At 33.6% G+C, this 14940-nt stretch overlaps 2 protein-coding genes across 4 annotated transcripts; one reads left to right on the top strand and one right to left on the bottom strand.

Moving 5' to 3' along the window:
- The first annotated feature begins 243 nt into the window (after nucleotides 1-243).
- LOC131937746 (exonuclease 3'-5' domain-containing protein 2) lies at nucleotides 244-9378 on the top strand. 3 transcript variants are annotated; one of them, XM_059295365.1, is made up of 13 exons: nucleotides 244-288; nucleotides 484-603; nucleotides 3872-4032; nucleotides 4191-4339; nucleotides 4608-4733; nucleotides 4939-5050; nucleotides 5620-5812; nucleotides 6167-6249; nucleotides 6335-6497; nucleotides 7844-8009; nucleotides 8309-8506; nucleotides 8732-8863; nucleotides 9091-9378. In XM_059295365.1, the coding sequence occupies exons 2-13, from the start codon at nucleotides 537-539 to the stop codon at nucleotides 9281-9283; spliced, it is 1743 nt and encodes a 580-aa protein (XP_059151348.1). In that variant the 5' UTR covers nucleotides 244-288; nucleotides 484-536; the 3' UTR covers nucleotides 9284-9378. The 3 variants fall into 3 exon arrangements, with proteins under 3 accessions (XP_059151348.1, XP_059151347.1, XP_059151349.1); XM_059295364.1 differs by having other exon boundaries at nucleotides 253-603; XM_059295366.1 differs by lacking the exons at nucleotides 244-288; nucleotides 484-603 and adding an exon at nucleotides 2745-3154.
- Nucleotides 9379-10330: 952 nt separating this feature from the next.
- LOC131937742 (uncharacterized) lies at nucleotides 10331-13820 on the bottom strand. The gene is made up of 2 exons (XM_059295358.1): nucleotides 13761-13820; nucleotides 10331-12587 (listed from the first exon to the last, which is right to left on the bottom strand). The coding sequence occupies exon 2, from the start codon at nucleotides 12499-12501 to the stop codon at nucleotides 10444-10446; it is 2058 nt and encodes a 685-aa protein (XP_059151341.1). The 5' UTR covers nucleotides 12502-12587; nucleotides 13761-13820; the 3' UTR covers nucleotides 10331-10443.
- Nucleotides 13821-14940: the final 1120 nt, after the last annotated feature.

Genomic DNA, 14940 nt, shown 5'->3' with positions numbered 1-14940 from the left:
CCCCAAAAGACTTGGGCGGTTCAGATTGCTTTTCGTTTAAGCGAACCATAATTAACCCCAAGATTCTATATATTACGTTGTTTATTCTCTTCAAACAACATAAGAAATAGATCTAACTGTTTTAATAAATCGTCCATTAATAAAATAGAGCTAATTTGATCTAATTACTAGATTCTAACTAATTAATAAGATACTAGAATCTATTTTTGGTTTCGCATTTTTTAGATTTAGTAATGATCAGATTCGCGTGTTTGCTTACACTCCCCATCCACCCCATCTACTTGCCAAGTAGGATTATGTTTAAACTAGAATTACTCGATCTATACTTACTAGGCCTACAGCCTAGCCTACAGTATATCGACTAGATTCTAGATCTAGATCTAGTTATTCCCACATTACCATTATGCCTACATACTAGATCTACCTACATGATTATTATTTGGTAGATCTAGCGCTAGCCTAAACTGAAATTAATCCATTCAGCAGAACAGATGAGTGTATGATGACCAAGATAAGTCGTCACTAAAAGGAGTAGAATGATGTCAATGTCTCAAAAAAGTGTTAAGTTATCATTTGTCGCTGGTTTAGCCTTGGGATTGGGTTGTAAGTACTAGATCTAAGTAATAAAAGTATTCTTTAGAAATTCTAGAATCTATTCTTTACTATTACTATGCATTAATAAATAATAAATTAATAATAGTTATTAGGGGGGGGGGGGGCTAATTTTAGACTTATGTTATTTTATTTTTTTACTTTTTACTATAGAAATAGATAAGATAGTAGGCTAATAGTAATACATTTAAAATTTAAAGTTGATTGGGCCGAATAAGCCTACCTCATCATACCTGACCTAACGATAGGCCTATTACTAATAACTAATAGGCTAATTAATGACGCCTAATCTATATAAAAATCGATTGTAGGAAAAAAAGTCACAGAAAAAAAAAACACAGGAAAAAAAACAACAGAAAAAAGTCACAGGAAAAAGTCACAATTATATATTGCATCGAATTTTTTAATACTTTTATGTGTTAAATATTCAGCAAATGCAAATCAAATTAGATTAATTAACTGTAATGTAGTGTGTAGGTTGTATATATATATATATATATGATAGTAATATTTATAGTAATCGTGTGTAGGCTTTAATTCCGCTATACATATAATATTTAATAGAATGTTCCAGCCTTTCGGTTTTCATCGTGCCTTTAAAATTAGCGTGAAATGGCATAAAGACGTTGCAAATCTGACTTGCTGTCCTCAACTCACTGCAACAATAGTTCAACCACCTTTTCTGACCACATTCATCACGCTCATTACGTAACAAAGCATAGGATCAAAACAGAAAACCGACACTGTTCAAAGGCTGGCTTTGACGCAAAATTGTCAATGACACACATTATGGACAGACAATGCCGACTTAAGAGAAGCCGGCCAAGGCATGGCCAATGGCAAAAACAAATATGCGAAACACAAGGATGTGCCAAAATTTCTTTTGTAATTAATTTTTCTACAGTGTATTTAACTACATACGTAACAAAAGTTGAGGTTGCTGTGTAAATTACGTCGTATTATTTTTTATGTATTATTGTTATAAACCATAATGCTTTTACGTTTATAAATATGTTACTAAAACAAAAACTACCCACACCAATAAACACCCACAATTTTACACTTCTTAACAATTAAATCAAAATATTTCTTAAAATATTTTTGTGACTTTTCTTCTGTGACTTTTCTTCTGTGACATTTTTCCGATAAAAATTTTCCTTTGTGACTTTTTTTCTGTGACTTTTTTTCCTAGCAAAAACTGACTTTTTTCTGTTTTTTTTCCTGTGACTTTTTTCCGTTCACCATAAAAATCAACCCCTCTTTGACCCCAAAGGATTTGGGCAGTTCAGATTCAGATTGCTTTTCCTTAAAAAAATCATTTAAGCGCATTTTTAAAGATGATAAGGCCTATAATTATAATAAGCACATTTTTAGCTAATTATATTATATATTAGATTGGAGGAGTGGGGTAATGTTACAAATGGTATTTATTGCAAGGGTACAAGAGTATTGAATATGTGTTGTGAAAGGTTTTTGTGTAAATAGAAGATGATTTTATGACGAGCTAAGCAAGAACATAACGTTTTAGTTTAGTATTGCTGTTGCTGGAGAAAAAGGTTAGGCAGTGTTAGTCATTTTGTTTTAGGAACTATGGAGAGGATATCGGCCACTATAATCCTTTACTAAATTGAATCAGGTGTGTTCTCCTATGCCACAGCATATGTGCTAATTGGGGGTGTTTTAATTTTACAACTTACCATTTAATTAACGTAAAGTGCAAAATCAACCTTAAGTTATGATCCTTTACAGAAATTGTAATTTTATCTGAACAAATTGTCCAAATTACTTCCCTTATGAGGTAGGTGATTTACAAAAAATAAAGTTATTTAATTCAAATTGCTGTTTTTGTTAGTGTTTATGCTTGTGTTTATGTTTATATTTATGTTAGTGTTTGTGTTCATGTTTGTGGTTAGGATTAGTTTTTATAATTATATGTTTGTGTTGAGGTGAGAGTTAGGTTTTATGTTTATTTTTGTGGTTGTGGTTGATTTTGGTTAGGTTTATAGTTAACTTTAGGATTATATATATATAAATATATATAAATACCAGGTATATGATGATTGATGAACACATCTTAGTCTGTTACAAGTATTACAGATAAGTTTTTGACAAAAGCCAGTGCAGAGCCTGGCCAGGACAGCAGTTTTTAATACATTTTTAGAACTGTCTGATTGAATCCCTCTTACTCTTAATGTTTTAGGGCTTCAAAGGAAAATCAGATAGAGATGTACTGATATATAGAAAAAAAAGTTGCAGGAAAAAGTCACAAATTTGTATTTGTATGGAATTAATAATAGGCCTACATTTAATGTAATGTTTTCAGAAAGTAAAAATCAACATGCATTCAACTCATATATTAACGATAATGTCAATATTTTAGATTTTGTAAGTAAGTTGTTAGTTGTGTTAGTACAGTTGAATTTATAACACATGTAAAAACAATGATTAATCTTAATTAAGTAACCTGTGTAGGTTTATAATATAATTTGATTGTTTCCAACACTTAATCAGATGTTCCAACTACACAGTTTGTTATTATCAGGTATTTTATAACTAGCATTGAATTTTAACTTAAAATAGGAGTAAGACATAGTTAATATGATTTTTTCTATCCACCTGGTTGCAACAATATTTCAACCATTTTGTAATGAAAATATTTTCTAATTTTAATAATTTCACATACTTTTCCATTGCTCAGTTATGAATAATGAGAGTATATTTCCTAATTTTAAAAAAGATTTTAAAAGTGTCAAGCTGCTCCTATAACAAAAATTGACAATAACAAGTTTTTGGTTCATGTCAGCAATACTGGTCTCTCAACCAATTGAGCTGATGATTTTTGTCAGGATTTCTTCAATAATTAAAAATAGATTCAATCTTTTCTAATATCTTATTACATTATTTTTAATAATAAAAAAGACTTACCTATAGGAAACAAATCAATTCTCTTTGCAATTAATACTTTTTTTTATTCGGTTTTCTTTTACAAAAAATAGAAATTGACTTATTTTATTTTGACATTTTGGTTGATAAGGACCCAAATGTGTATGGCCTTTAGACCATTACATTTGTTAACCTAGCCACCCAATACTGATTTTATTTATATTTGTAACAATTTTGTTAATTCAAACAATTTTAATTCTAGCCATGAAAATATTCAGTCTAAAGATTAGGCAATACCTAGGCTTATAGTTATAGCTTCTAATGTAATCATAATATATTGTATTATAATGTCTAATCATTCTTGCATATTTTGCAGGTAGCTGTTTAGCTGTATGGACAGTTTGGAAATTACTGAAAAAGCAGCATAAGCTACATAAAGACTATTTTGTTACAAAGAAAGATGTGATTATTGTAGATACACAAGACCAGTGGGAGGAAGCTTATTTAAGGCTTAAGAATGATTTAAATTATTGCAAGGTTGCTACATCAGTTTTATATGTTTCTAAAAAATAAAATAAAACTCAGAAGATTTGACTAAACCTTCAAAAACCAAATAATTGTTGAACAGTGTTTATTCACTTATTGTCTATACAATAGTTTTAACTCTTTTTTAAAAAAAATTAAATTTGCTTTAGGTAGTTGGTCTTGACTGTGAGTGGGTGCGGACATGTAAAGTAGCTTGTCTTCAGTTGGCTTGTGCCTCTGGCCCATGTGTAATCATTCGATTATTTAAGCTCAACCCATCTTTTCCACAAACATTGAAATCACTGCTAGCAGATAAAAGGTACCATTTTTTAGAAACAAAAATTATTTTTTCTATATACCTAGTTTATTTGGATTCAATCTTTATCATTTTCACTATATGGTGTCTTGCTGTTGTGTGTTATCTTTTTTGCAATAATTCATATGAATTCTTTCTATCTTTCATCTTGCTGATACTGGTGATAATGCTTTCTTGATTTTATTGTTATATTACCTTTAGAAGCCGAACAGCCTACTTAACTTGTAAAAGATATATATTCTTTATTTTCATTTTACATAAATATTTTCAGCATTTTAAAGATTGGAGTGGCGGTCACAGATGACAGTAAAAAACTGTTGTTTGATTACGGCCTGCAAGTGTCTGGTTGTGTAGATCTTAGAAATATATTGAACAGAGTAAGAGGTGTTTTTAATTGGTAATTTATAATTTTTATCTTCTTATATTTTTAAAAATTAATTGCTAGTGGCTCCATCAACTTTTAGAATGGTCTGGCCATTTATATATTATGGCTTTATTAAAGTCAACTTTAAAGTACATCATTGCTTTTATAACTTACTGTATTTTGTACCCACAATCTGACTTTTCATAACTTATGAATCATGCTTTTATCTTTCATGAAGTCCTTCACAAGGTCTTGGTGGATTAGCTAGGTGCATCTTAGGAGTAGAACTTAGTAAAGATAAAAAAGTTCGCTGTGGTAATTGGGAGTCTGAAATCTATTCTAGAGAACAGGTATTTATCTATTACTCATGTTATATGTTAACTGGTATCAGATAAGAACAAGACATAAAGCCATCTGTATAGGACATAATCCACCAAGTGGAATGACAAGTCCATCATTCTCCCAACTATTGGTCCATAGCCCTCAATAGCCTACATTCTGCCTCATAGTTTAGCCCACATAAAATGTCCCGCTGTTATTCAGACGCCTTTTTTTCACTCATTGCTTTTGGGTAACAATTTACAACACTTGGAGGCAAACTCAATACAACTCACTATCACACAGGTGAACGGAACATTTTAAATAAATATAACACACACCATCCCTCTCCCACCCAAAAGTTTGTAGTGAACTGTAAAGACTAACAAACACTAACAAAAACACATGCTGCACACATTTAAAAAAAAAAGATGCTAGTTAACATATATATTAGATTTATTGTCACCTTAGAATAACAAGCTAGGATCCACCTATATGAAACCCATCACATTTAACCTTATTATTCTAGGGTGATGAAATTATTGAAATGTAAATATTTGCTTGAGGTACTACATGGAATATTTTCTTCCTTGATCATCAGATTAATTATGCAGCTACAGATGCTGCAGTGGCTGTTGACATTTTCCTTACACTAATAATGACAAAGCTCCAAATGACAGAAAAGGTTAAGATTAACACCAACAATGAGGAGGAGGAGGATGCAAATTGTTCAACATTAGTGACTGATCTAGATAGCAGACCTCTGTACAAAGTGAATCAATCATGGGAGAGCAGTAGGTTTATTCTCACTACTGTTTTTTTTTATTATTTAGGAATAGGTTTTAATTGTTTTATATAACAAAAAAGCTAACTGGTTTATCTGAATTGTTTTTAATCACATTTTCAAAAGAAAGTTAAATTGATTCATTTTGTACTTCTCAATTTTTAAAATTTTGTTTTATAATAATGGGAGTCTTGTTTAATATATTTAGTGAAATTAAAGTGTAACATTTTACCACTTCAAAACTTGTTAGATTACAGCATGAGAAAAAATCAAGGATTGTGTAGTTGTTACTGTATCATTTCATATTAGCACTTGGCTTAGACAGTGTTTAACTACATGTAGCCTTTTTGTTCTTTTATTGTAGCTATTCAAAATCCTCAATTTTGGAATACTGCTTCTTCCTTGTGCCAGGGACTAGTAGATAATTATACCTCAACAAACAAATTGGTATGTTGATTCAAAAATAAAAACAAATTGAAAGTTAGAAAATTGAAACTTTTTTTTACAATTAAATGGTTTTGTTTTGTTACAGAGTTCTAGTAATAAAAGTTCAGTAGAGAAGAAAGGCACTAATGCCTACAGCAGTCGCAAAAGACCTTTGTGGGATAACTGTCGGCTGGAGGCGCCTGATGGAACTCTTCTCTGCACATGTGACCTGAAGAAAGCTCAGTGGTATCTGAATAAAAATTTGGGTGGTATGTCAAGGCACTTTATGTATATATGAATTTAAGGGAATCTAATTAAGTTAAAATCATCAATATAAGATATCTTGGCAACTCATGTGATGTCATCATTTAATGATGCTATATCATATTTATACATAGAGCACTTACTTTACTATTGATATATTGATTTAAACTAGCAATTCCATGGTAGTTTAATGGGTAAGCTCACGATATAGCACTGGTTATTATTCTGGGATGGTTTAGCAGTAAAAATTGTAAACAATGGCAGACATTCTACTACACCGTTCTGAAATACATACTGGACGTGCTTTATTTATACCAGAAGTGATGTAAGCCCTAGTTTATTTGGTGCTGAATTTTTAAAATACAAATTCATCGCTATGTTTTTTAAAAATACAGAGCGTTTTAAAACTTAGTAAACACTTTCCTTTTGTAACTACCTGTTTAAATTACTTTATTCGATATTTTATGATAAGTATTTACTTAGATTATACTGGATTTGTTGTTCTACATTCTTTCTTGTAATTATTTCTTGTGTATTGCTAATATTTAATTTAGTTTTAATTTATTTAAAAAAAATTTGAACCATGGCTGGCAGACCAAAATGACACCTTCAATTGTACTGGAGAATGAGGTAATGCCTGTGTGCAACATACCCACAGAAGTTAGGCTTCTGCAAACTCACTCTCAACATTTGAAGGTGCCATACAGTTTTGCAGTGGATTGATTCAAAAATTTTTTTTGTGTACATGGCAATCAACGTTGCACTTCAAATCATTACTAATAAGGTGTTGATGTCATGAGATGGTCGTGTGATGGTTGCAACTACCGCAAGTCTGTAAAAGACAAGTCATTTTTTGTGCACAGCCATCTGTCGCTCCAGAAAATTGTCAGTGTTTACTGTTTTGCACACAGTATGTTACAAATTGTACATCAGGCTGATGTTACAGATAATTTTGTAGTTGACTGGTGCAAATACATGAGAGATGAACATACAAATTTGCTGCAGAGGAATGGCTTAAAAAATCGGCATTTGGATGAACAAGAGCCCATTGTGGTGGAAATTGACTGTCAAAGTTTTTCCATCAGAAATATCGCAGATTTTCTTACTGCTGGTTTATGATGCATCTTTGGAGGCAACAAATAGGAACTCGACTAACAAGAAGTTGAAATATACTTATGGTTTATGAAAAACATGTTCTGCTTATACTAAACCTGCTAACTAGTATAACTATATTTGTATTTCACTAAATGAAACATTTTGCTCTTATGTTAGCATGTGCTATGATTAACTTAAACAAGATACTACCTGATGTAGTTAGTATTTTTAAAAATCTCTCCAATTAAAATCTTAGATGAAGTCTGTAGTGACCCTTTAACAGTGCGTCTTCACTTTGAGCCAGCTAATCGACCACAGTCCAGTGAAAACTATTATCTCCAGGAGAAAGAGAATGTTTGTGCTGTGTGTGGAACAAACAAAGATTATGTGCGCAAATTTGTTGTTCCTTTTGAGTACAGGAAGTGAGTTACGGTTTATCTTTTTACAGTACCTAATATCAATTTTAAGACAATTTTTTAGACTAAGACAACAGTTATTGTTAAAACAAGATGAAAATTTAAAAAAAATACAAAAGACAAACAGGGCTGCTGGTGTAACATCTTTATGCTAACAGCTGAGATATTTTCACATTTTATCATTAGACAAACAGATATTTCCCAAGTGGTCGAAGGATAACTGCTCATATTTTATCATTACACAAACAGATATTTCCCAAGTGGTTTGAAGGACCACTGCTCACATTTTATCATTACACAAACAGATATTTCCCAAGTGGTCTGAAGGATCACTGCTCACACGATGTACTCTTGCTGTGCACGCCCTGTCACAGAGTGAGCTGTAACTATGACTCTGATTTACGGAATCAGCTGGCCCAGGAGTGTGACGCCCCATTAGAGTCAGGACCAACAGCTAAAACTGTTTTAGATCATGACCTTCAAAAGGTCAGATCTGCTGCTAGGTAACTTAATTGCTTGAAACTAAATTATGTAAGCATGTTTATTTTATCCTTTGATTATTGTCTAGCTTCTTCAGCATTTGCTACATTGTTAAGTAAATGACAAAGCAACTTCACTTAGTAAAGGCAAACAGATCACTCATTCAATTTAAGACCTGTATGACAATAATTATTTTGCTTGCTTAATATTTGTCCTATTTTAATTGAACAATTCCATTTCATTTATAGAGCTTTAAAAAAAAGCAAGGAAACCATCCCTGAACACAGAGTTATTGAACTTGAAAATATACTGAAAAAATTTTTTGGTGTTGAAAGTTTAACGGAAGATCTTTTAAATCAGGCAGCAGATATTAACGACAGGTAAGTCTGCTATTTATTTTTCTTATAGTGTGGTTAGTGCAGAGTAACATAAACAGTTGCTGTGTCACGAGCATTTGCTGAAACTAATTTTTTAAAGTTTTTTAAAAAAGAATTAGCCCGAATCTTTATATTTGTCATTCTACTAATTACATCTGTTTTAAATAGCCATATAACATGTTTAGTATTTTATCAGTCCATTTCACTTTTCTGTTTTGAATGATGATCAGATGCACAGTTGATGGATTTGTCCCCCATGGAAAACGAGTGGTCCAGTTCATGTCTGAGAATGGTGGACTTCTACAGTTTCAATCACGATGGCGTCAGCATTTTGTGGACACAATGAACCCACAGTACCTGCCATCTCATTGGTCAGTTGACTACATTCCAGAGAACTGGAATCAAACACAGCAGGCAGATTAGACATCTGTTTTGAATGAATTTCTTTCAAAGCTGTTTACATTCTAGTTCATGCAAAATTAACAGAATTTTTAGATATAAATAAATAATTTGAAGAAGATTTGAGCTTGTTTAAACTGGTGTGTGTAAGAAAAAAACTATCTATTGTAGTCCAGGCATGCCTACACCTGGTGACCAAAAGTAGGATCAGTCATACCAAAAAGAGGAATTTGAAGCAAAAAAAGAGGAACACGCATATGGATGCTACTTTGCCAAGTAGAAAATAAATACTTAAAATAGGTCCCTCAGAAAAAGCCATTATGCCCTATTTATAATGAATAAGTTTAGTTTTATACTAAGTGAATATTTAGTCAGCATCTTGATCTATATATGCTACTGCTAAATTTCATCTCACTTTTAAATTTGAACACCACGCTCTCCGCCCTCCATTGAACTATAATAATTGTAGATGTTACAACAATATTAGATTCAACACAATAGAGAAGTTGATGCTACAACTACAACAATCTGCAACTATTTTGGATTCTTTGCTTTCCAAGCTCATGTGTTCCTGGCTCGAGATGTACTAGAATTGTATTAGTAGTAGGCCATATGAACAACGAATTCTTAAGTTCCTTGTCGTATGGCGGAACAAGATGCCATTTTTTTGTAAAAAAAAGCGGAACTTCTGCTTTTGGCGGGACAGTAGGCATATCTGGTAGTCTCTTCCATTTGATAGATAGTAATTACTAATATACGCTATTGAATTTCACCACTGTTTACCTCTTGTTAACAATCAGTTGTTAAATAAACAGAAGACTTCACTAGCAGCAAAAAAGTGAGATTAAACTGAACCTAATTCTTAAATTAGTGTTAAAAAAAAATAGAAAGGTATACAAATTATGAAAAGAAGGTGTTTAACAAATCGATATTCTCTTCTATACTGGAAATTTAATTGTTAATTACTTTTGTAAATTTAAAATGACATAAGGGTAACATGTCTTTAAATTATCATAAACAAGAAAGGGAAAAAATTCAACATAAATATAAATTTAAAATAAGTTGAAATATTAATATTTAATTCAAGGCTTATTTAGATGAACTTTACTACAAGGCACACATATTTATATGATTGTATTTATGATGACTAATTACATATGTAGCTGTACTTTATTTTTAGTTCTTTACTTGTGTGAATTTCGTGTTGAAGTCTTTGTGTTGGAAGCTGCAAACATTTCTGTCAAATTTTTGGTTGAAGTGTTTTGCATTGTAGTGCTTGCGTGTTTCATGCTGACAGATATAAGTCCATGTGGATCACTGTTAGAATCTTGGTTGCTTGGGCTGTCTTTGGCTAAGTCATTCTTATTCAAATCCCATTGTTGTAGGGAGCTTGTTGAGCTCTGACTTTCTTCTAGCGGAACATCTTTCTTATTTTGATTATCTTGCTCTGTTTGCTTAGAGCTCAGTTTCTTAGCTGTACGACTGTTGGTTGGGATCCAAGAAAACAAAGAGGATTTGATGTCCTGTAGTTTGGGGATGTTGTGTTTCACTGTTTTTAAATTGTTTTTCTTCTCTTTAGTTTTGGCGTGTTTTTTCTTCCCGGTTTTGCCATCAACTTTGTCATTTAGTGACTCTGAGCTTTTGTTCATGTCAGTGTTTGATGTAGCTATGGTCCAGGAGAGAGAACTCTGTTTAGGTTTAGCCTCCTCAGGTGAAGATATATCCGAGTGCTCATCCTTCTCTGTAATCTCATCATATTTCTCTACAATAGGTTTATGCTTATTTCCCTTGGAAGACTTGACAGCACCAGACATCTCTTCAGTCCTTTCATTTATAGTTTTAACTTTTTTGTTTTCATCCTTTTTCTTTACTAGTTCTGTATCTTTAGGAAAATCATTCTTCTGAACTTCATCTTTGGCTATTTTATTATCTTTTTTCTTCTCTACAACTGTATCCCTGGGGACATCATCCCACTGAACTTCATCTTCTACATTTGTATGAAAGCTTGTTACCTGTGTAGGAATCAGTTTGTCCAGGGGGCTTAACTCTGACAATCCAGTTAAGGTTTTCCTCTCATCTGTATGTAAACTTCTAACTGGCGTTGTTGGAGAGCTCCATGCTAGTCTAGGTTTGGATGTGGGAGCAGACACAAAGTCTGGCACCTGCCTGTGCAGCTTGGCATTGTTGCTTGGAAGTTTAATCCTGCGGTCAGGGAATGTGTCATCACAGTGGATACCCTCTGGAGAGATATTCAGCTTTAACACTTGCGTGTCTTCTTTGACGTCACTCAGACTCTGAGCAGTTCCACTCTCCTGTACATTGTTGTTGGTGTGGTCTTCTGTTTCATCACTGACTTCCTCCTCTGAATCACTGGATGTGTCCACGCTTGAGTCAGTTGGCCCCAGGTTTTTCACATGGTAGGTCAGTGGCCTTGGATTACAATCACCTGAGTTGGGTGTGGTCACTACACCTGATGGGGTCAATGTACCCTTGCCATCTACGCTCTCATGTTTATGCAGCATGTCGCCTGAACTTTGACCTTCATCATCTTCGTTATCATCATGCATCTCATCACTGTTGCTAGGCAAGGTGGGGTCCATATCCCCCAGTATTGCCTGTATTTTTACCTTCTTTTGACCCATGTATTTCCTCATCTTGTTTTTAGCTTTTTTAAAAGGGGCGTTCAACTTTTGTAAATGTTTGTGCTTGGTATGAATGTCTATGCTGGTCACCTTTTTCTCCCCTTTACCCTTGGACTTTGCATGTTCATTATTTCTGTCAGGATCTGGTACAGATTCACCTGGCTTAGGATCTTTAAGATCAGGATCACAAAGCTTGATGATATTGTCAGTACTCTGTGATGCCAGCTTGTCATCATTCAAGCTGCTCTCTTGACAATCCTTTGTTTTGTTTTTAACTTTGGTGTCTGAGAGTTCAGCAGTTTTCTCATTAAGATCAAGCTCAGTTGTTTTGTTAAATCCAAGGTCAGTAGTTTTGTCAATGCTAAGGTCAGTAGTTCTGCCGAGGCCCAAGTTTCCAGGTGATTCCAGTAGACCGGTCGGTTGATTTGTTTTACATGTAAACACCTTGTAGGTTCTACGAACTCTGGCTTGGTCATTCTCTTTGGCAGTTGACTTGTGCCTGGCTTCCTTGGTGGCACTCATCTCCACTGTAGGCTGTACTGATGTCTGTGTGGTGGGGTTCATCATTTTGTTATCTGGCAAACTTGACTTGTCGTTCATGGCTTGGAGAAAACAGAAAGCATCCAGTTTTTTTGTGTTATTATCCTTTAGCCTTGAAGCATGGATGTCGCCCAATTTATTCTCATCTGTAAAGAATAAAAAAAGTTTTATAAAAATTAAGATGTGCATGATCATGCATGCTAAAGTCAGCTATAGATTAGGCCAACATTTTCTAACGTCTCAGCTTATATGTCAAGAAGTGGAGGTCAATTAGATCATGATTAGACTCTTAAATTCCATAAGTGTAACCTTTATAATCAATTACTCATGAATAGGACCTAATTGTCAATTACCCATTAATAGGATCTGATTGTCAATTATCCATGTGGAGGACCTGATAGTCAAATATCCACAGATAGGACCTTTTAATTAATTACCCATGAGTAAGACCTTATAGTCAATTATCTATGATTAGGACAAATACACCTTAGATCTAGTTACTACTATTACTTCTAATCAAGTTTATAGTCATAAAGTCAAATATTTAAAATATTTGGGCAGATATCTTACATCAGGTCTCATATATAAAGCCCACTAAATGTCCTTAATAAAACCTACAATAACTTTTAAATAGGATATTAACAAAATAAAAACTTCTTAGAGAAGCACCCATTGGAGTAAATTGATAATGTTATATTATTAAGGACAAGTATAACTCAATGGTTCTGATAAAGTAATTTGGCAATGACCGGTAATTACACAACAAATACTTAACATTGGTCAATAAAGACTTGAACGTCAAGCAGCTACCACTTCCATTGAAATATTAAGACAAGTGGGATTTATCTAGAACCTGTATAAATTGCCTTTTTCATTTTCGGAAATGAAATAGAATCTATTTAATTTAGGTTCATGTTTTACTCTTGTGTGAGAATAAAAAGTTGTTTATAAACTGCAAATCAACACTGTTTTGCACGGAATCAAGATAGCAGACATTTCTCAGTTTCAAAGGTAGGCAACAGTTTTAAGTTTTTTTAATTTATTTGGTTATTTCCCTTTGCCCACTTTTGCTACAAATTGAAAGGCTTATGCCTGTGGTAGTGTTACTTGCCGCCTGTAGGCGAACAATAGACCTTCACAATACATTGTCCTAGATTCATGTTTCGTTTATTAATATTTTTTATAAAGGCGTCTTCAAATTAATATAAAATTGCAAATTCACATGTTTTGTTGTTTTACAGAGCTCACTTAAAATAGCGCGATAGACATTGAATGTTAAAATAAAGTTCAATAAAAATCTATTTTTAATAATTTAATACCTTATAGTTTAGACCATATGTCTGACTGATGCCATCTAAATTTAGAGAGAAACACAAAGGGAATAAAATGGTGTGTTTTCACGAAGAAGCTTTTGGTGCGTGAGGTTAAAAAATTTAAGGGAATTCCCAGTCTAAAAAAGTGGCTAACCCATGAGTTAGTCCTATAGGGCTGGTAAGTAGGCCAATAAACAGTTCTACGGCTCAATAAAACCTGCATGAGCCATAAAACTGTTAATTGACCTACTTACCAGCCTTATAGGAGCCACTTGTTATAATTTATTTGTTTATTTCTTATTCCACTAGAATTTTAAAAATTCTTACCAGATTTATATGCCTTTATTTTTGTGACAATAAAACGATGTGGACATTTTATTCTTCGCAAATTAATTTTTTAACTGCCATAGAGATAGAATGGTTCAATGGTTCATAAATTAGCTGGCGTTAATTAGATTGCCGATTAAAAAAAACTTTGTCCTTATTCTATAAAGAATGTAATCGTAAGGCGATTTTTTTCTTATTTTTTTTTCCTAGCCTCGCGTTCGTGTGTAGCCTAATTTTGTAGCGTTTTCCTTTTTGTAAATTATTTGTGTATAAGTAATTGCAGATATTAGTATTAGACAGCTCGCGAGCTTAAATCTTTTTATAAAAAAAAACTCAGGCTCCGTCATCCCCATAACTTTTCACAGAACCGGCTTACTTGGGTCCAAGGGGCCCGATTAGGTAGACTAGACCAGAGGCGTAGCGACCCTTCCCGGCGCCCGGGGACAAACTTTTCGATTTGCACCCCCCTCAAACTTTCGATCTGCACCCCCCCCCCCCCTCAAACTTTCGATTTTCACCCCCCTCAACCTTTCAATTTATTTTTCCAACTCATTTTGGCGCCCCCTAAGGTCGGCACCCGGGGACATATGCCCCCCCCCCTACGCTACTGGACTAGACTCAAGGTCCCTTGTCCATTTACAGTCAGCCTCAGTGACCAACAAGTAAGACTAAAACCAGGGCCCCATGCCAGTTCACAGAGTGGGTCCTAATGGGACATATTTTAGACTAGAATCAGGGCCCCGTTGTCTGTTCATAAAGTCGGGTTGCATGGACCCCAGTGGCTTATGTTAGGGCCCCATGTCAGTTTACTTAGTCCCCTTTTATTACAAGCATTTATTTCACTTGCTTCCTCTGTCTT

This window comes from Physella acuta, unplaced genomic scaffold (assembly GCF_028476545.2).
Source record: "Physella acuta isolate Inbredline_101_S28 unplaced genomic scaffold, ASM2847654v3 ptg000220l, whole genome shotgun sequence".
NCBI lineage: Eukaryota > Metazoa > Mollusca > Gastropoda > Physidae > Physella > Physella acuta.
The sequence above is the reverse complement of the archived record's forward strand: the minus strand, read 5'-3'. Positions and strand labels throughout refer to the sequence as shown.